Below are 21,670 nucleotides of genomic sequence, written 5' to 3' on the forward strand. Positions count from 1 at the left end.
AGCTGAAACTTCACATGTACACTTTTTAGACCCCCCAGATACTAAATCCAAAGTAAAAATCAAAAAATCTCTTTTTTTTTTTTTTTTTTTTTAATTTTTCAATAATTGGCTTTTTTATCAAAAATGACAATTTTTAAGAACTTTTTTTTGTGTGATTTTGTGTCTGGGGGGTCTAAAAGGTGTACCTGTGAAGTTTCAGCTCTGTAGCATGTCCAGAACCATAAAAAAAAAGATCGTTTGTATTAGAAAACTTTAAGCACAGGAATATGGCTTCTCTGCTGTAACACCTTGCCGGTTTAATAGCAGGCATTTTTTTGGGTTCTTTGCAGTCAGGAAAAACATCTGAACTTGTGTATAGTGGTACTGTGCACAAGTTCTGATGTTTTGCCTGCCTCCAAAACCCCCCAAAAAATGCCAGCAAAAACACACCTGGGCATTTTTTTTTTGACGCTAGCGTTTTTTTTGGCATTTTTTGGGGTTCTTTTGAGGCAGGCAAAACATCTGAACTTGTGTATAGTGGTACTGTGCACAAGTTCTGATGTTTTGCCTGCCTCCAAAACCCCCCAAAAAATGCCAGCAAAAACACACCTGGGCATTTTTTTTTTAACGCTAGCGTTTTTTTTGGCATTTTTTGGGGTTCTTTTGAGGCAGGCAAAACATCTGAACTTGTGTATAGTGGTACTGTGCACAAGTTCTGATGTTTTGCCTGCCTCCAAAACCCCCCAAAAAATGCCAGCAAAAACACACCTGGGCATTTTTTTTTTTGACACTAGCGTTTTTTTGGCATTTTTTGGGGTTCTTTTGAGGCAGGCAAAACATCTGAACATGTGTATAGGGGGTATATATAGGCATATATGTCTGAATATATACCCCTAGACATATATAGGTGTGATAGTAGCAGAAATATATTACTGTAAATGATTTCATTAGCGCAAGCATTTATTTCTGCTACTATCACACCTATATATGTCTAGGGGTATATATTCAGACATATATGTCTATATATACCCCCTATACACATATTCAGATGTCATGTCTGACATCAAACATGTCCTCAAAAAAGCACTGGCAGTGGCAGCCCCTGCAGCATTAAAAAATGCTTGCTGGTGAGAAGCCACATTCCTGTCCCGAAGCAGAGAAATGATCATTTCTCTATAGCGGTCACCCTGCTATGGAAGGGTTTTGTCACCCTGCCATAGCAGTCACTGTCAGTTAACCCTACACTACACTACGGTCCCCTGACACTTAACACTTTCCCTACAGAAACTAAATTTTTGAAGCTAACTTAAGTGTAAAGGAGCACTCTAACTACACTAGATATCCCTTTCCTCACACTAAAAATAGCTAAATGACACTTTTAAAGTAAAATTAACAGAACTGCTTCCACTCTCTTCCATGTCCATTATAACAATGCTGGGAATATGGCGGGGGCGATCTTATATACTGGGGGGCGTATTCACTAATGATTGGTCTAGGGACCCCCTAGTCACTCCAATCACATTCCTAGCATTCTTCTGCCCCCTCAATTGGCTTTTGCTAATGGTTCTGGTCCAATCACGGGCTTTTAAAGCCCATTTCCTGAAGCATTGCATTTTGGGCGGTTCTGGTTGCCGAATTCCGAACTTTTTGGGCAAAAAGTTCTAAATTCGGCCGAACCTCGAACACCCAATGTTCGGGCCGAACCGATGGTGGACCCGAACCGTTCGATCATCCCTACTTCTGACCTTTACAATATAAATGACTTTCATAAACCCCATATGGTTTGCATTGGGATAGAAGATTTCACTGAAATATTGTTCTGTAGTTAACATCTAGAATACAGGACATGATCCTTAAATTTCAATAGTAGTAAGTCTCACAAATTTGAGAAATTTGAGTTCATTAAAGTGGAACTTCACCCATAATAAATAGGGTTCTTAAGGTAGGAACAAACATTCCGGGTTAATAAGTATGCAACCAAAATAAGTGTGCGCTGTAAATTGTCTCCAGCAATGTTCCTGTTTCTCCTTGCTGGAGGCTGTCATTTTACTGAACCCCAGAGCCCTTGAGCAGCAGTAAATCTTTAGGCTGTCAGTAGATTGTCCTTTAGTAGTTCTGAAAAATAGAGAGTAACTGAGCATGCGCAGAGCAGGGTGAGACCATGTATTAATTGATTTTAAACAGTTTAGGCACTTATTTTTAATGATTTACTTTTGAAGGGATCTAGCAGGACAGTGGTGTAACTACCAGAGTCGCACCTCAACTGGGCTCTGGCATTCCACTGGCACTGATAGGCAGCATTGATGAGCACTGATAGACAGCACTGATGGTCACTGATAGGTGACATTAATGAGCACTGATAGGTGGCACTGATAGGCAGTACTGATAGGTGGCAATGATGAGCACTGATAGATGGCACTGATGAGCACCGATTGGCGGCATTGATGTGTACCGATAGGCGGCACTGATGGAACCGATAGGCTGCACTGATAGGGATACACTGATGATCAGTGCCCTGATTATCAGAGTAAACAAAGTATTGACAGTCTTGCCGGTTAACAACTCTCCTTTTCTCACGCAGACACAGCGTTAGAGGAAAGGACTGCCAATAACGGGGCAAGTCTGTTTATATGTGATCAGCTGATCACATGGTAAAGGACTGCTGTTATTGGCCCTTTACAGTGATCTGTGATCAGCTGTGTCTGAACACACAGCAGTCGCAGAGCGTGCTGGATGCACACCCCAGGGGGCACGTGGGAGGCAGGGTTCTGGGAGGATGTCCATGGATGATTTCCAAAAACTGGAAGCCTGGGGCTCCGATGGACGGCGGGGATCAGGGGGCCCTTTGTGGCTTCTTGCACTGGGGTCCTGAAGGTTCTAGTTACACCACTGTAGCAGGATTTAATTTTCTGACTAAAGTTCCACTTAAATAATCCTTTAAAGTGGACCTTGATTCAAGCAACTTTATCTTGATAGGAATGGACTTTACTGAATGAAAACCACAAACACTGTTGGAAATTTGTTTGAAAAAGATTTTCCATCCTGGGGATTAAAACTTTCTTATCACTGCAGTCAAAAGCGAACACCAATTTTACCCACTAATGATTAGAAAAATGAACAAACTTTCTTAGAAAGTTATTTTCCTACAAATTTTGTTTTGAAATTTCACTCATCTATGGCCAACTCAAGACAATGTCTTTGCATGTCGAAGCTGTTTCTGGCTCAATTTGTTATCCATTCCACAGTGCTGTGATGCGCCAAGGCAGCTAGTATATTACTAAAGATACAAACTATGACCAGGATGCAAATCATGTTCCTAGATCCAGCCCCCTTGATCAATCAATGTAATGTAAATCAAAGTAGTCAGAAGCTGGAGGGGTAGGCTATGCCTGTTTGTGTCAAGGTCCTGACAGATAACTGTGTTCTCTGCTGTTTCTAAATGGGAATTGTATGCAAAGGTGCATTTTTTACTCACTGCTTCTTCACATAAAACTGTGTTAATAAATGTCTGTTAGGCAGCCAGACTTTGGATTTAAGTATAGGTCTATTATGTTTTATGCAATGTTATAGTAATACTAGAATACATGCATTGAAACTTTATCTGTAGATTGATATTAAGGAAAAGGTTTTAGGATATATTTAAGCATTGGTGAAAATGTAAGTTAAATATTGATATGAGAATGTTGTGTAAAAATGAATTTGTACACAATCAAGAATATTACTGTACATTGTTCTTGCAAACCATATGTAGGCAGGTGCAGTTTATTCTCCCTGCTGTAGGTGGCGCTGTTCAGCTGGCTGCTGTGCAGAGAGGAATGGAGGTTGAGAGGTGCTTTGTTCCTCTGAAGCCTCTGTAGGTGTCATCAGGATAGCAGCAGTCTGATTGGACCCTGCTGCCCTGCTGCCCTGCTGTGTACCTTTACCCCATCTTAGGTACCAATCAATGGGCCCTGCCTGCAAGTAGATTTATGGTAGGTCCACGCTGCCCCTGGAGTTGGTACCAGTCATAACACAATATTAAACAATTATTACTAACTTCTATATTTTGCCAAACAAATATTTTTTTATATTGCAGGTTCTGGCCAAAGGTCTGATTGTGTCTGCTGGGAGGCAAAACAGAACCTCATTCAGCCTCACTCCAGAGCACTCCTGGGCTCCCAATGTCAATCTCATCCTTTACTTTTACAATAATAATGAATATGGTGATATTGTACAAACCTCTTACATGTTTCCTGTAAAAGGCTTGTTTCAGAATAAGGTAATTGCTGCTATTTGAATTAACCTATCGGTACTTGAACAAACGAATATGTCACAGCTGTCAACTTTTATTTCAATTTTACAAAAAGTTAATGTAAGAAAAACATTTCTCTGATTTAGTCATTTTATGATATACATTTTCTCCTTTGTTTACCTCATATGGATTGTTGAATATGCACTTTGACATTTTTCATGAGCTGCTCTCATGAGGAAGACAAATGTCAATAAATACATAAAACTCACCAAATGTATAGTGTATGACAGCAAGAACAATGTGGGGAAGATTTACTAAAACTGGTGCACACAGAATCTGGTGTGTCTGTGCATAGTATCCAATCAGCTTCTAGGTTTTCGTTTTTGTCAAAGCCTAACTGAACAAGCTAAAGTTAGAAGCTGATTGGTTTATCTCTTCTAACCTGGTTTAAAAAGATCTTGGGGCTTTCGGTCAATTGGGAAAAGTCAGAAGCCATGAATAACAACCTAAAGGACTCTGTGATACAGAGCCTCAAATTTCAATACTCTTTTTAGTTGCAATCCAGGTCGCTGCCGTATTTGGGTATTGGGCTTACTCCCCACATGCCTTCTCTCTATTAGACCAATTACCTGATTATTTTTAACAAGCTAATGGAGGAGGTGGAGACATGGTCTAATTTGTCTTGAATGGGTAATGTTTGCCTCAGTCAAAATTACAGTTCTACTAAAACTTCTATATTATTTTATGTCCTAGCCTATCCTGGTGCCTAGTCTGAACTTCATAATTCTCAAGTTGGAATTTTACATTTATTTGAGGAACTAAAAGCAACAAATTAGCCCCACACAAGCTGTATGCCCATAAAGATCTGGGGGTTTGGGAGTTCCTGACTTCCAGAAGTATTATATTGCAGCTCAGTTAACTCAACTAATCCCACTCCACCCATTATTAACCAGATTGGGTCTTCCTTGCTTTTCTCCCCTTATTAGTTGACTTAGTTCTGTGGGTCTCCTCAAAATTCTGCAAAGCAATTATAAGCCCTACACTTTCCCATTCTCTTAATTTATGGGACTCAGCAGGAGATAGCTACTTTGCTCCCCCCATACCCCCCCCTCTTCAATAACCCTACTTTTCTGACAATATCAACAGTTTTGGTGATGAATTGACAGAGGACAGAGGATAGTATTGGACACTTCCTTGATCATAGGGGCATATGCCCTCCTTGACATTATGTACAACATTTAGAGATGCCTCCCATGGAACAATTTCATTTACAGCTAATTTTACATCACCTACACTCTCTTCAGAAACTAAGCCCTGACATTACACTGAGAATGCCATTTGAAAACAGATGCTTTCAGAATACAGTGCAATGGAGGGGGGTATCTCAATGTTGCATAAGGTATTTGTGACTCCACTCTCAAAATTGTCCTATCAGATTGCTTAAGAAAATATCTCAATGTGGAAGCTGGATATAAAGTATATTCCAGATGATATGTTATATCGGAGCAACTTTTGAAAATGTATTCAAGATCTCCCTCCTCTTGCTTTTGAGAGTGTGGGCAGGTGGAAATAGTTTTTCATATATATTTGTTGATAAATCTAAGGGAAAGTCTATGGAGACTGTATAATCAGATTGTAACCAGCTGTGCACTTATGCAATTTTAATCTGATTTTCAAAAAAAAAAAAAAAAATGCAAATTGGTGGCAGTTTAGGTCAAAGGCACACTGATTAAAAATTAATAAAATGTTTCTTTAGTAATTAAACGTGCTAAAAGAAAATACAACTCAGGGACCACATTGCATTGTGGGATGTGGGTGGAGCTTAAACACCAAGAAAAGAAAAGTCAGCATTGCAATACTACAGGCACCCTAAATTTTTGGTCATCATGTGGCATCTTGGAGCTTTATTATCTAAATAAGAGATAATGTATGTATCAGTACACGAGATATGCTGGTGCCAGCAATTGCATGACACTGTTACCCAAAGACACCTCTTAGGTTCAAACTCTGAAATTCATGTTGACAATTGGAATCTGATTCAGATTTTTAGCAATGGGCAAAACAGACACTTCTTTTTTTTCAAAAGTATGTTAGTGATGCTTGATGATTACTTAATTTCCAATTTAAAAATAGTTGAACTTATTTCTTTTTATTTCTTTTGCAAAATTGTTTATTAAGAATTAAAAAAAATCATGTTTCAGCAGTAAGAAGAACTTAGAAGGTTCAGGTTTACAAAAAATATAGGAGACAAAAAAACAACTTTTTAGCCTCCATAATTAAAGCCAAAGTATCTCTTCCACAGCAATATACTGTATGGAGTGGAAAGGGAGAAAAATAAATCAGTAAGAACATACAGTAAGTACTTCTCAAGGGTCATGGAAGTGAGATGTAACAGATCCATAGGTCCCATATGGCTTTAAATTTAGTCTTTTAGCTATTCAAAATGCTAGACAATCTATCACTAAACATGATCCAGTTAAATTATATGAAAGGCTTCTATTTTTTTTCCTAAAAAAAAAAGAGGTTTATATTTACCTGCTCTGTATATTATTATTACACAGAGCAGTCCCTTTACTCCTCTGCTGGAGTCCCTGGCCAGCGTTGTCCACTCCTCACCCTTAGCATGTACCCTCATACCAAGCCATGTGCTATGGGGGCACATGTGTGGGCTCTCTGCTTAGCTGGACTTTGTACATCCATAGACACAAACATCAGAAAAAGAGATCAGTGCTGCTGCAGACAGGCACATCATTGCATTGACAGAGAACTCAGGTAAGTATTTGGTGGTGGAGGTGTTGGGGCCAAGGAACAGCAAGTTGAAGGTTTTTTACCTTAAAGCAGGTAAGGCATTCAGGTAAAAAACCTTTTGACTTTAGAACTACTTTAAGTTTGTTCTTGACTAATCCGAGGGTATCACTGACTTTTGCCGGCTCCTAGCTACAGCTTTTCAGCCAGAAACACTTACAACAGAAGTATTTATTTTTATTTTAAAGGTTACTTTATCCTGGAGTGAAAGCATTACAAAGCCATCAAAAAATGTGTCTTTATCCATTAATGTGAAAGAAAGCCATGCTTTAGTGGGGCTGCAAATAATTGATAAACGCGCCAATAGTTTTGAAGATGGAAGTAACTTTTCTCCAAACGCAGTGAGTATAATCCAATGCTCCCCTTAAAAAAAATGTTTATAGTATATTTTTATAGTATAGTGTTACAAACTTGTTTGCAATTGTTTCAGTATTGTTTTAGTCCTAGCTCACACTGCCACGGCTTGTCATGCGACTTGAGAGTTCAAAGTTGCATGACAAGTCGCACTTCATTAACGGCAATAGAATCATTCTAATTGGTCGACTCAAGTCGCAGCTACTACTTTTGGGTGACTTCATCGCGGCTTGCGTTGACTTTTATTAAAGAAGTCGCAAGCAAGCCACAATGAAGTAGCGCAGGATGTTGGTAGTCAAAGTTGTGCAACTTTGAAGCCGCGTAGATGTGAACCAGCACTTATTCTGAACTGTTTGAAATTCTACTAGAATAACTGGATGTTGCACACGCATATAAAATATTTTTGTTTTTCCCTAGGTGGAAAAATATTATATGAGCTTCACCCAGGTACGCCAAGTTTTTACATTTTGCTATATAAAATGTAATAGGTAAAATGTGTAGTAAACAAGTAATGGAAATGTACAGAATTGTAGCTAGGCTCACTTCTCAGGTACACAAAGAAGCTTTAAAATATAATGTCAACATTCACTAAGTAAATACACTATTTAAATGAAACCTATTATGAAAGAAGCATAAAGGATATGATTGCTGTACTTTCTTTCTGAAAATGTGAGCTGACTTGCTGATATACTGGTTGCAATACTTTAGGTCAGCTCACTAAAAGGGACTCAAAAGACTGTTCACTTTTTTTCCATGTCCCTGATCTCTATGTCTGTTTAAGGTCAGTAATGCAGAACGTATTACAGCTTTAATAGATAAGCAAAACAGTCAGTCAACTAGCATTCTTAGAAGGTCAGCAATGGCAGTGCCAAATTAATCTCACAACAGCCTTAATGTGCACCTTTGTCTCAAGGCAAGACAAGGGTATTTTAAGAACGGTATATGTCTTACTAGGTATGTCTGAAGAATCAGACACTTACTTGATTGGTGTTTCAGGTTTTTTGTAATCCATTTTCCATGGTGCTGTAATAAATTTTAGTTATGTTTTGTGAAGAAAAGAAAGCGGCACTTCCAGTCTCAGGAAAATAGAAACTTGAGTTTATTTCTTCAAATCAAAGGTCCAACATCGAACATGTAACATGACAGACAGGATAGCAGACGCGTTTCACATTATGTGCTTATTCATTGCCATAGTTATCCCATCCCATAGCTGTAGCAATGGTGATGTAATGATGTAACTGCATCCAAAATCCTGTAATGTTGTGTTGTGCCTTCATCACGGGATTTGAACACAGGATTTAAAACAAATTGCAGCTCATGAATCCGAGAGATGGGCTTTCTCATGCCTTGATTAGAGCAAGCACATGGGTAATAATTTACCTGAGCACTGAGATTACACATATGATCATATTTGCCAAAATAAAGATGATTAAATCACCATATTGTTAGATATTAGTCAGTTTTGTACCACTTCCCCTGGATTATATTCTTTATTTCAGAGGTCTTCAAACTATGGCCCTCCAGTTGTTCAGGAAATACAATTCCCATCATGCCTAGTCATGTCTGTTAATCTCAGAGTTTTACAATGCCTCATGGGATGTGTAGTTCCGCAACAGCTGGAGGGCTGTAGTTTGAGGATCCCTGCTTTATTTGAAGCTTTTCTTTGCCTTTGCACTACCTTCAAATGTCAGTCCACTCAGAACTGATGTTTCATCTTCAGATATCAGAGAGGCAAACCATTTAATGGTTTCTTATAATCCTCAGGTACTCCATTAGTGAGACCTTTGTGCATTTGCTCTTGGTCCTGCACACCAAATTTGTCCATTAGGATTGTCACCTAATATCCCTATTGAATTTTTTATTTGTTTTGTGTTATATAGTCCATAGCATTGAACAATGGAGCCTCCAAAAGATGTAAGATGCCAGTGGGTGAAATATCATTTGTGGGTGTATGTAGCATTAGTTCTCACCTTTTTGTTAAATGAAATTTCAAGTGTCAATTAACCATTTATCTGGGGGCCCCAAAAGGAGTAGGTCCCAATTAGAGTAATGATTCATATGAGATTGTGTAGAACCTAAGAAAGTTAGAGAAAATCTCCATAAGCGTGAGGATTTCTCCTCTTCTTCCTGGAACAGGTGTCCCCATTAGAGGATGTCCCCTTACTTCTTGTTCTAGGGACAACTCTAAAATTTTGGATTTCCCCTCACTTTCTTTCTTGATGAAAAAGGTTCTCAGTACCGATAGAGGGGAGAATCTTTCCAATGGGAAGACGGACCCCAGTAAAAATTATACAAAGAATCTAACCCTTTCATGGAAAAAGGGTTTTGCCTAGATATACACGTTAAAGAACATTATTAAGGATTTAACTTTTCAATAGTTTAGAATAATTAAAATGAGAAAAAAACAATTTCTGATTGGTTGGGGAAGGTTTATGCACTTTACAATCTACTTTACTGCACTTTACTGAGCATAAAAGTTTCTTAGTACACATTTAATATTACTAATTGCTTTTCCAGGTCTATGTCATATACCTTAAAAATTATCCATAATTTGTATGAAGCATGCATCTCCGGTCTTAAAAAAAAAAAAAACTAACAACTTCACTTTTACCCTTAGCCTTGGGGATACAATACTTTGACTGATGCAAGGATAAACACATACTATCTTTCACATGAAGGTATGTTTAATTGATTTTAATATCTAAAACAGATTTGCAACATGCATGTAATATCACAAAGGAAAGCAGTCAAAGACATGAGAATAAAAGCCCAAACTGTTTAGTTTCTGCTTATTTTCGGAGGAAGGCTGACTTACTCTTGGTGTCTATATTTTGAAGTTTCCCCTCACTTCCTGTCCTGGAGACTGGCATCATCTGGGACAGGAAATCAGGGGAAAAGATCACAGACAGTAATAAAAACGTTTTATAAACCTGGAAAACTTTTATAAACCTGGAAAAAGTAAAACATTGGCCATAACAACCTGACAGTGGTTTGTATTGTAACTGTACCAAGGCTTTTAACCCTTTGCTTGCTGGGTTGGACGATTTATGGGCATGTCCTAGTTTCTTTAGCATGGGGAATACCAGGGTTCCCATGGTAGCCAGGCGCAAACTACCAGGCATCCCCCTAACCTGAATCCAGGCTCTAAGATCCGATCCTCTGTCCCTTCTTACTGGCCCTGGACCCTATTATTCCCCTGGACACATGCCCATGTCCAAGAGTAGTACCCCCTCAGAACAGATTACACAGTCCACACCAGGTTTCTTAACAAGATGTGTATCCTTACTGAAGAGCAATAAATGAATAGTCAGCCATACAGGATAATAGTAGTACCATACCTAAAAGGGTTGCAACAGGGCTTGTATTAAAGAAAGGAAGAGAGAGAGAAACCCACATAATAGAAAAAAGTCTCAGCATTTCCCCAAAGGAGGATTGCAATCCATCTTACTGCACCGAGCAGGGATAGTTCTCGTGCTCCCCCCCCCCCCCCGAATGCTCACATAGAAAGGCTTCCTGGCTACAAGGTCCCTACAGGTCAGCCCTAGATCAGAAACACTGTTCAAACGAAGGTACTTACAGCTATAGTGGCGGTATCTTGTGGTAGCTTTGGGAGCTACAACGGGATATCTACTGCATTCCCATACAGGTTTTTAAGGATTAGTTCACCATTACCAAAAAATTGCCCATGTAGGTAAGGAATATATGTAGATAACAACAAACTGTGCCATTTTGACCAAATTTAACTAATACCCCTGCTATAGGTGTAGGATATTTACATACCCCCCCCCCCCCCACCCCAGCCTGGCAGAAAAACTCCCAGTCTGTCTGTCACTTCCCCTTTTACTTATTTTAGATAGTATATGGGATATTAGAGACTTGAAAAAAAGGTGATCTAATCCAAGCTATACTTGTTAGACACTGGCTTTTATATGTTAACCACTTTACTACCAGTCACGTAACCTCTACGTCATCAGACTTTGCGGGGTTATACCGGGATGATGCCTCTAGCTAGAGGCATCATCCCGGTACCGTTGTTTGAAGCCGACGGTCGGCTTTCCGTCGGTAACGATCGATGCGGCTCGGGAGCCGCTCGATCGTTACCCGGGGGGGCGGGAGGGGACGTCCCCCCCCTCCCGCCGCCTTCCGCGGCTTTGCTCGGGGCTACCGTCCCACCGGGAGCCCCGAGCACCCAGCCGGCACGTCCGCCGGCTGGATGGAGTCCCGATGAATGCCGGAAACGGCATCGATCGGGTCTCCGATGACGTAACCCGGAGGCGGCGTCCATGACGTCACGTCCGGGTTACTGTGCTGCAAAAGGCGGCAGATTTGAAAAACGGCTGTATGCAAAAATGCCGTTTTCGGCGTTTTGCATACAGGGAAGTGTAGTGGAGGGGTCTAGGGTCTTTTAGACCCTCGATCCCTCCATAAAGAGTACCTGTCACGACATATTGCTGTCACCAGGGATGTTTACATTGCTTGTGACAGCAATAAAAGTGATCAGATTTTTTTTTTTTTTAAAAACCTGTAATAAAGTTTAAAAAAAAAGAAAAAATAAATAGGAAAAAAAAAATAAAAAAAATGTAGCCGTCCCCGTCACCGTTAGCTCGCGCACAAAAAAAAACGTATACGCAAGTCGAGCCGCAAATGAAATCGCTGTTCAAACCACACATGTGAGGTATCGCCGCGATCGCCAGAGCATGAGCAATAATTAAAAAAAAAGAGCTACACTCTAACTCTAAACTGGTAACCGTTAAATAAATTTAAAGCGTCGCAGATTGAGATCTCTATTGACCGTAGTTTGTCGCCATCCCACGGGGGGGCGCAATTTTAAACCGTAACATGTTTGGTATCTATTTACTCGGCGTGACATCATCTTTCACAATATACAAAAAAAATGGGCTAACTTTACTGTTTAGTATTTTTTAAATGCAGTGAAATGTGATTTTTCAAATTTTTTCCAAAAAAATGGCGTTTTAAAGACCGCTGCGCAAATACCGCGTGACAAAAAATTTTGCAATGACCGACATTTTATTCTCCAGAGTCTTTGCTAAAAAAATATATATAATGTTTGGGGGTTCTAAGTAGTTTTCTAGGAAAAAATACTGGTTTTAACTTGTGAACAAAAAGTGTCCGAAATAGGGCTGGGGCTAAAGTGGTTAATAAGTGTGTATTTGAATAATTTGGAGGAATGCTGATTCAGGGTTATAATCTGTGCAACTTGCATACCTCTGGTAGCCTGCAAAAATATTGCTGTTTGTCTTCAAAGACTAGGCTAGACAACTAATAACTTACCACAGCTCTTATTTGTGTACAAAATACTGATGAACTTTATTATAGTTCATTACCAAAAATAATTTCACGTAAACAGTCTGTTCACGTGTAATTTGATGTTAGAAAACACAACTTGGCTTCTTGCAATGCATGCAGTTTCCTTTCCATAGTACGGTTTGTGAAAATAGTCATAAGCATTCCTACAAAGTTCTGTTCCATATGTCCATTTAAAATGTCCACACAGAAAAAGGTACAGGTATGTCTAAAATAATTTCACCACCATGCAATGCATTACATATTCAAAAAAACAAAATATAATTAAAAGCAGTTTATAAATGCTATTATGCAGCTAGACATACTAAAAAAAATACAACAGGTACTGCATTACCTAAGTATACAGTATGTGCCAGGTTGTAGGCTGTCTGCACAGAAAGTATAAAGTCCCTCTAATAACATGTAAATAATGCTGCAAACATTAAAGCAATTACATCAATAAAGAATTTATCTATGAAGAAAAATGCACAAAGTATAAGAACTCACAGCAATAAATTGCAGTTCTTTTGTGAATGATGAAATGTGGATCCAGTTGTTGATTTCACAATACAATGTCCATAAAATAATTAGATCATTTTTACAACTACTGTTGTCCTCTTATATGCACAGCATTTGTAGCACCTCGCTACAGACTTTGGGTATTCTGGATTCTGGTTACTCTTGGAGATAGAAGACAGAGAATTGATTGGCCTGTAGCATATTTTAATTATAAATGTAATTTTGTTCAGATTTTCAGCCAACAGATTTAAGCATACAACCAACATCACCATCAAATCCAAATCTTGGGGCGCTTTTTGATAAAAGCTGGATATGGCTAGAAGCAAACATCAGGTATAAATCTACTTTCTTTATAAAAAATGTTTTGAGATATGGGGTTGCTCTACTATGTAGAACCATAGTACATCCGCTCACAGGTCTTTGTCCATATTAAAAGCTTTTTCACTTTATTAAAGGCATGGTAGTACAAAACAGTCAAGCTCCTGTTTTTTACCATTTCTAGCCCTTTATCAAACTAGCAGCAAACTGTACACTATATACTACCACTAAATATTATCCCTTTATGAAACCAACAATGATAGTACATATATATATATACTGTATATACAAACATACATACATACATTTTCACCACATGTTGGTAACAACCCATGCAATTCATACATACAAAGAAACCAAAAAAAATAAGTTCAGAAATTAATTTATGTGTGATAAAATGGAATGACACGCTAACTGAAATTCCTTTTTGTGTTTAACGCGCTGGTTGATCAAAAATAAAAAAGTCGCCTTTACAGGCTGCTATAGTCATTCTCCAAACCTTACTCTCTTGTGGTTGTTGTGTCTAAGTTCCAGTGACTCAAGATGATTTGAGCTTCTAAAGGGAGTTTTCATGCCCCTACACTGCCTGGAAGATTTGGAGCTTTGATCATTTAGAATGGCCATTTAGATTTTGCAATGAACTAAGCAGCTGAATGGGAATGATGACTGAAGCTGATGATTGAGGATAATGATTACTTCTGCTTACTGAGAATGGCTAGTATGAATGATGAGTGAGACCAACTAGTGTAGCGCTACACCCGCAGCCGCAGGGACTTTTGGTTCTTCACAAATAGTATAGAGGCTGCATGTCCCCACAAGCACCAGCCCACACACACCGGCTGCAATAACTCAGTCTAGGGAATGTCTTTTTGATATTTATTGCTTAATAAAATTTCAGGTTTGTCATTTGACTCTCCCAGCCCCATATTCTGGAAATGTCTTCCAGAAGCAGGGGGAAGTAGTCAAGCTCTCAGCCTGCGAAACCCTCAATGGACTAGAGCAATAATCACTCTTCCCTTGACTACAGAAGGAGCAAAAAAATAAATCTGCCAGCATTCTACACTAAGAAGTTGCTACATTAATGATTATGACAACTGAGGATTAATATTAAAGATGCTGAGTGAGATGGAAAAAAGGGGTCTAGAGGAGCTGGGAACGAGAGGATGTGAACTGAAATGAGTAAAAAATACACCTACAGTTGACATTTGGGGGGCAGGAAAACATGAGGTTTAAAGGACAAGTAAGGAGGAAGAAGGAAAAAAAGGATAAAAAAGAATTCTAAGGAGGATAATGAGCAAAGGATGAGTTTGAAGTATGGCTGTCTGACAAGTGACTGAAAAGCAGGATAACTGACGAATGACTGAAAAGAAGAAGAGGCTTAAGGCCCCTTTCACACATACGGTCCGTTCAGTTCATCAGTTCAGTCACGTCAAAATGTATGAGTTTTCCATCCATTTTTCATCCGTTTTAATCAGTTGTCATCCGTTTTTCATCAGTTGACATTCGTTTTTCATCCGTTGTCATCCGTTTTTCATCCGTTTTTTGTCCGATATGTTTTTTTGACGGATGAAAAATAGGGCATTCATACGTTCAAAAAAACGGACATTGACGGAAGCGGATGAAAACGGATGTTAACTGATGATCATCCGTTGTCATCCATTTTTACATAGAGATACATTGATGTCCGTTTTTCATCCGTCAACGGATGGATGAAAAACGGACAAACAGATAGCATGTGTGAAAGGGGCCTAAGGGGGATATGTGAAGAGGACAACTAATAAGTGATCACATTTAGTAGCTGACCATAGTTTGAAGAAGTTAACAAAGTCTGGAAAAAAAATCAAAGAAGTCAAATAAATCCATTAAGTAGCTCTCACGCTATTTATAAAGGTACAGTGGTACCCCCACTAATTGTACCTATCTTACACCATAAAACACAGTGTAATCAAATATCATTGAATAAGGACACTTGCATGGAAATAAATAATTTAGCCACAATAGACCGCACTTTGCAGTAATATTATCACAGAGGGTACCTGCAATTCAGTATAAGAGTTTGTCCCCAGGTCAGAAAAACACTAAATTAATTTTAAGGGAGTTTTGGGGGAATAGTGAAAAATATACGAAGGTGTATCCTAATATGACATACAAACAAACAAAGGGTTGGAGGAGGGGGGCACACCCTGAACATGTATTTCTAAAGATTGTGCTGCTATGAAAAACAATATACATATATAACTATAAGTTATATATGTATTCTAATATGGACACTGTGCGCGTGGTCCTAAAACATCTTCATTTTGAAAAAGGTAATACTCACACCCTAAATAATTTCTTACTGGGATCAGGTTAGGGCATTGCTTGTATTACATATGCCATATGGTCAAGTTTAACGTTTATTTGTTTTGTTTGCAAACAAGGATAATGCAGCTTTTAACCACTTAAGCCCCGGTGGATTTGGCTGCTCAAAGACCAGGCCCTATTTTGCGATTCGGCACTGCGTGACTTTAACGGAAAATTGCGTGGTCGTGCGACGCTGTACCCAAATAAAATTGACGTCCTTTTTTTGGTGGTATTTGATCACCTGTGCAATTTTTATTTTTTGCGCTATAAACAAAAAAATAGCGACAATTTTGAAAAAATAACAATATTTTTCACATTTTTTATATGAAATTCTCAAAAAAAAAAAGTAAAAATCAAATTTTTTTAACATTTTAGGCCAATTTGTTTTTTAAAACATATTTTTGGTAAAAAAAATTGCCATAAGTGTTTTTGGATTGGTTTGCGCAAAAGCTATTGCGCTTACTAACTACGGGAAAGATTTATGTAATTTTTATTGTTTTTTTAAACAAGTAATGGCTGCGATCTGCGATTTTTTTTGCAGGACTGCGACATTGCGGCGGACAGATCGGACCCCTGACTGACATTTTTGACACTTTTGGGGGGACCAGTAACATTACCACAGTAATCAGTGCCATAAATATGCACTGTTACTGTAAAAATGACATTGGCAGGGAAGGGGTTAACTTTATTGGTGATCAGTGGGTTAAATGTATCCCTAGGGGCGAGATTCTAACTGTGGGGGGCGTGGCTTGTGATGTAACCACAGAGATATACGATCCTACATAGCAGGGAGAATGACAGACGGCTGTGTTTACATCAGCCGTCTGCCTTTCTCCCTCTCCTGCGGGAGATCGCGAGTGACCGGCGGACATCGGAGCCGCCGGTCACACGCGCGGGGATCACTGTGAACGAGCGGGGGGGGGGGGAGCTCGCTACAGGCTCCTAGGCAAGCGAGGCCTACGATGGTTTGCCCAGGAGCAGCTGCAGCGGTCGGCAAGTGGTTAAAAAGGTGTAAAAATTGGGGCTGAGGAGCTTTTTGTAGATTATCCTTGTATCCATGTAGATTATCCATGTAAGTACCTGTATGTATCAGGAGCTTTTTGTGAATTATTACTCACATCTGATAAGTGCAATGCAGCAATATGTAATCAGGTATGCATAGTGGCACCAATCCTCAGTCCTAGTTGATACGTTATGGACTCTCTTGGAGATTTTAAACTATCCAGCTACATAGCGTAATGATGTCACCTAATCCCATTCTAAATTTTGTTAACAAAAGTAAATACTTTATTTTTTAAAAAGTTCATTTTATTATTTATTTTGTTTATCCTACAGCTCTGGGAATACTTTTAAATTACCACTATCTGTTCCTGACACAATGACATCATGGTTGGCCAGTGCATTTGTTCTTTCCAACACACTTGGATTGGGATTTACCGATAATCCAGCTGAGGTGATATAATAGATTGTATAAGGATTTTAGAATGTAGAATGGTATCAGATTTCACAGTAAGGTTATTTGTGAACCTACCAAACTTACTTTGTAAGACTAACTAGGCTATATTTTTGTTGACAAATTAAAATTAATACTTTAGGATCTATTTATAAATGTTTTACACAAGATTCACACAATTGATTCTTCCAATTCAATCAATTTAGAAAAATGTGTGAATTTTGAGAGAAAGCTCTGTGAATCCTATGTGAAAACATTTATGAACAGACCAATTTATTGTTCCCCTTTTTTCTTTTTTTTTTGTGGGGGGGGGGGGGGGCAGGAGGAGAGGATTTGCAATTATAGAAAGTTATTCATAATAGTCATATATGCTCGTTAATGATGCAACGACTTGATTTATGCTTTTTATATGCTGATGGAAAATTAAATAAAAATGCTAATGTACAAAAAAAAGACATAAAAAAAAGTTTTTTCTTCTCGTTAATGCAAAATCAAATTCACCAACGTTTTTTTTCTTTTTAAATGGGCCCCCAGAAGCTGTTAGTCATATTGTGCTAGTACGCACCACATATTACCACATTGTGGCAGAATTACCTGTCAAACAATCCCCTCCAGTGATGTGCTGTCAGTGTTCCCTCTGGTCAAAGTTGCTTCCATCTTCAGCTAGTCTTCCTTCTGGGTTATGACTGTTTGGCCACTTTGGCTGAGCCATGTTGAAGTCACTCCCACACATGCGCAAAGGAGACCCATCATGGCACAGAGCTGTGCTATAAACAGGGCCGGTGCTTCCACTAGGCAAACTAGGCAGCCGCCTAGGGCGCATTGCAACCTAGGGGCGCAGCCATTAGTCGGCACTCTCTGTCCATCATGAATGATCCTTGTGAGCTGAGGGGAGGGGGCGTCAGTGGGGGAGGAAGAATGGACAGAGGAAGACACCAGGTGTCTGGGGCAGTGGCTGAACTACCAGGCCCTGGCTTTCCACCACTGTTGGGGGGAGGGGGCAAGAGGCAGGAAGGGAGCCCACAGGAGTGCTGCCTGCTTGATGATCCTCTTTGGCTTGAGCTGAGTGGTGTAAACCCTGGGCAGGTAGTGACTCTCTGCACTGAGCTGGTGGGCAGCCGTTCATTTCCCTGGGTCGGTATTAAGCAGGGAGTGTAGGAGAGCTGAACCTGACCCCAAGCTTGACACTGGAGGGCGGCACCTTTACTGGAGCAGAAACGACGAGGCACCGGAATGGTCTGAGGAGGTTGGGGATTAGGGACGTGCGGAGTTCTCTGACTGCTGCTTCTCCCTTCACCAGGAGCCGGTTGGAGCTGTGGTGAGCACTGTGGTCCAGAAGAGGAGCATCCTAGGAGAAGGAATCAGCAGGATCACGGTGAAGAAGGGCAGAGTGCGGGCCACTCTCTTCATACCACCCAGTGAGTGTCCCCGGAACAGGGGATCAGGGTCCCTGGGTGTGACATGGAGGGTCCCTGGTGTGAAAAGGAATCAGGGTCACCAGGTGTGCCATGGGGGATAGGGGTCACCGGGTGTAACAGGGTTTTGGGGTCACCAGGTGTGCCATGAGGAATTGGGGGCCCTGGGTGTGCCATGGGGGACTGAGGTCCCCAGGTGTGCAATGGAGGAACATCAGGGTCCCCAGGTGTGACATGGAAAAACATCAGGGTCTCTGGGTATGACATGGAGGAACATCAGGTGCCCCTGGTGTGACATGGAGGATCATCGGGGTCCCTTGGTGTGGCATAGAGGGACATTACGGACCCCAGGTGTGACATGGAGGATATGGGGGTCACTGTGTATGACAGCATAACATAGAGGAGCCTTCCCTTTTTATTTTATTTTTTGGGGGGCGGGGCGCAAGTAGCTGGTCTTGCCTAGGGCGTAAAATAGTCTAGCACCGGCCCTGGCTATAAATGAAAACGCGGCTCAGGGAACATTAACACTGATAGGCAGGGAGAAGCACTTATGAAAGAAAATATTAATAGAGCCTATTCTGTCATGAAAATCCTATCTGTCAGCATTTATTTTCAGGTTGAGTTCCACTTTAACTTGAAACAAGTCTTTTTATGCACACTCTAATTCTGATTCCACAGAAACAAAAAGAAGAATGTGGGCTAAAGAAAAAATTGTAGACCAATAACTAACTTTGAAATAATGAACCTTAAAATGCACAATCCTCAAAGCTCTGACTTACCTATACTTACCGCTAAACAGTGTCATACATAAATTGCAAAGAGCCACTTTGCTGAATAACAGTTCAAGCACCCCTTTTTTGCCCACCCTTATTACCGCCATCTTTATGAGGTACTACTGCATAAGTGACCTAGTATTTTTGGTTGTTTTTCTAAACAATTGCCTAATTAAACAGTCTGGCCTGAGCACTCACCCATAAGGTGTCCTCCTTAAATGCTGATCCAACAACAATGGATCACAGGCTCCCTCACTAAGGCCCATTCACATTATAATGCATGTGATGTAATGAACATGTTTTTATTCATTAAGGTGGGTTGTGGCACACTGCAATAGGCAGACCCTTTTTAAATATAGAGGTCCGATGCACCTTAATGCCGGAGAAAATAGTGCAGGCAGCAGTTTTTTTGCAGAGCACTGAAATGCACACATTTTGCAGCGCACATGAATTTTGGAGTTGAATGAATGTCACCACAGCAAACCAACACATAAAACATGCATTACTATGCATTATAGTAACATGCATTACCACAATAAAAAGTTATGAATCGGTCCTAAGTGTGGGCAGAACCCACCTGTACTTGGATTCCTCATTTGTGCTTTGTCCTGAGCTTTCAGGCACCCTATGTTTGCTAAAGCAGACTGTCCCAGAGTCACATGCTGCATTTAAAGAGGAAGTAAACCCTCCTCTGACACTTTTACCTATATGTAAGCTTATGATAAGGCTTACCTATAGGTACTGTAAATATCTCCTAAACATGTACCGTTTAGGAGATATTTACCTTAAATGCAGCCAGTGACATTACTGACGCATGCGCTCTGAAGGAACAGCCACTGGTGCCGTTTCTTCAGAGCCCCGTGCCGTGACTGTCGGCTCCCGCACGTGCGCGGGAGTGATGTCACCGCGGCTCCGGCCAATCAGATGGCCGGATGCCGCGATCCCGGAAGACGGGCGACTGGACATGTCGCCCGTCATAGAGGTAAGCGGACTGCACGGAGGGGTTCTAAGGTAAGTATTTCATAATGAGCTAGTATGCGATGCATACTAGCTCATTATGTGTTTCTCTTACAGGTTGCAAAAAAAAAAGGTTGTATGGGTTTACAACCTCTTTAAATTGTGATAGCCAGTATTCTTCTGATCAGCTAGCTACCTGAAACAATTAGAGTTGTCCTATCCAACAATCTTTTTTTGTACCATTTTAAGGTTTAGGCGAAGAGTTCTGAAAATGATAATAAAACAGTTGATGGGGAGATATTGCTTTGCTGCATAATTATGAGCTTTTATAAAGTTTTAACAAAACAATCTGGATCTGAGGTTCCAGAACATACAGGACTATATATTTTTTTCATAATATTTGAAAAGATGACAGATTAATACGGTCTGGTTTATTACAACTTTATCGTTTTATTTTTCACACAGCTCCAAGTATATCAGAATATGTCTCTCACTCTGAATCTCCCTTATTCAGTAATTAGAGGTGAAATATTCATTCTGGAAGTTATTTTATTCAACCATTTGAACAAAACAATAGAGGTATTGTATATAATGACTTCTGTCTGTGTATGTTATATTATTGCAAGATAATTTACTTAGTTTTTCTTGGTCACTTTTGTTTGAAACTTTCACATTTCATTTCATTCACATTACATGGTTAGTGCATCAGGATATCATTATTTTTCATTCGCATCACAATGCTTTAAAGCAACACACCTTTATTGCAATGTACTGCAATGTACGGTAACACACTACAGTGCATTGTGGTGTACTGCATTATAAAAAATAGCACAGGTCTGATTATTAGTCTGTTGTGCTGCTTTGGAATCTCATTAAAATGAATAGGCTGCCTGTGCAGGTATTTGGGGACAGGAATTGAAAAGATGCCCACTATTATGGGTTACCAGAGTTAGTTAATTAAAAATTCATTAAAGCATATTTAAATCCAAATTTCGTTTCACCCATTTTGTATAAAGTAAGTAAGTAATAAAATCCCTGTTGGGTTTATTTGCCATCTGTGTCCCATTTGAGAGATTTTCCTGCAGTCCTCTTCAGTTCCTGGTCTGCTGATACAACAGGAAGTGAGAAATCCTGCCAAAGTGAAGAAAATCCTATCTTAGTTGTCAAAGGAATTCTATTGTTTTTCTGTAAACCATTGAATGTAATGTTATTACAAGGG

At 39.8% G+C, this 21,670-nt stretch overlaps 1 protein-coding gene across 1 annotated transcript in view; it reads left to right on the plus strand.

Annotated features, from left to right (window-relative positions):
* LOC309550530 (CD109 antigen-like) overlaps positions 1–21,670 on the plus strand; it is a gene marked incomplete at both ends in the record, with an annotated part of 138,284 nt that overhangs the window by 74,289 nt on the left and 42,325 nt on the right. Inside the window, 7 exons of the mRNA XM_082250889.1 lie at positions 4,055–4,237; positions 7,204–7,356; positions 7,787–7,816; positions 9,987–10,047; positions 13,423–13,525; positions 17,189–17,306; positions 20,917–21,030. Coding sequence (XP_082107015.1) covers positions 4,055–4,237; positions 7,204–7,356; positions 7,787–7,816; positions 9,987–10,047; positions 13,423–13,525; positions 17,189–17,306; positions 20,917–21,030 — 762 coding nt within the window. The remainder of the gene's footprint in view (positions 1–4,054; positions 4,238–7,203; positions 7,357–7,786; positions 7,817–9,986; positions 10,048–13,422; positions 13,526–17,188; positions 17,307–20,916; positions 21,031–21,670) is intronic.

Source organism: Pelophylax lessonae (assembly GCF_965119305.1).
Source record: "Pelophylax lessonae genome assembly, chromosome: 3".
Taxonomy (NCBI): Eukaryota; Metazoa; Chordata; class Amphibia; order Anura; family Ranidae; genus Pelophylax; species Pelophylax lessonae.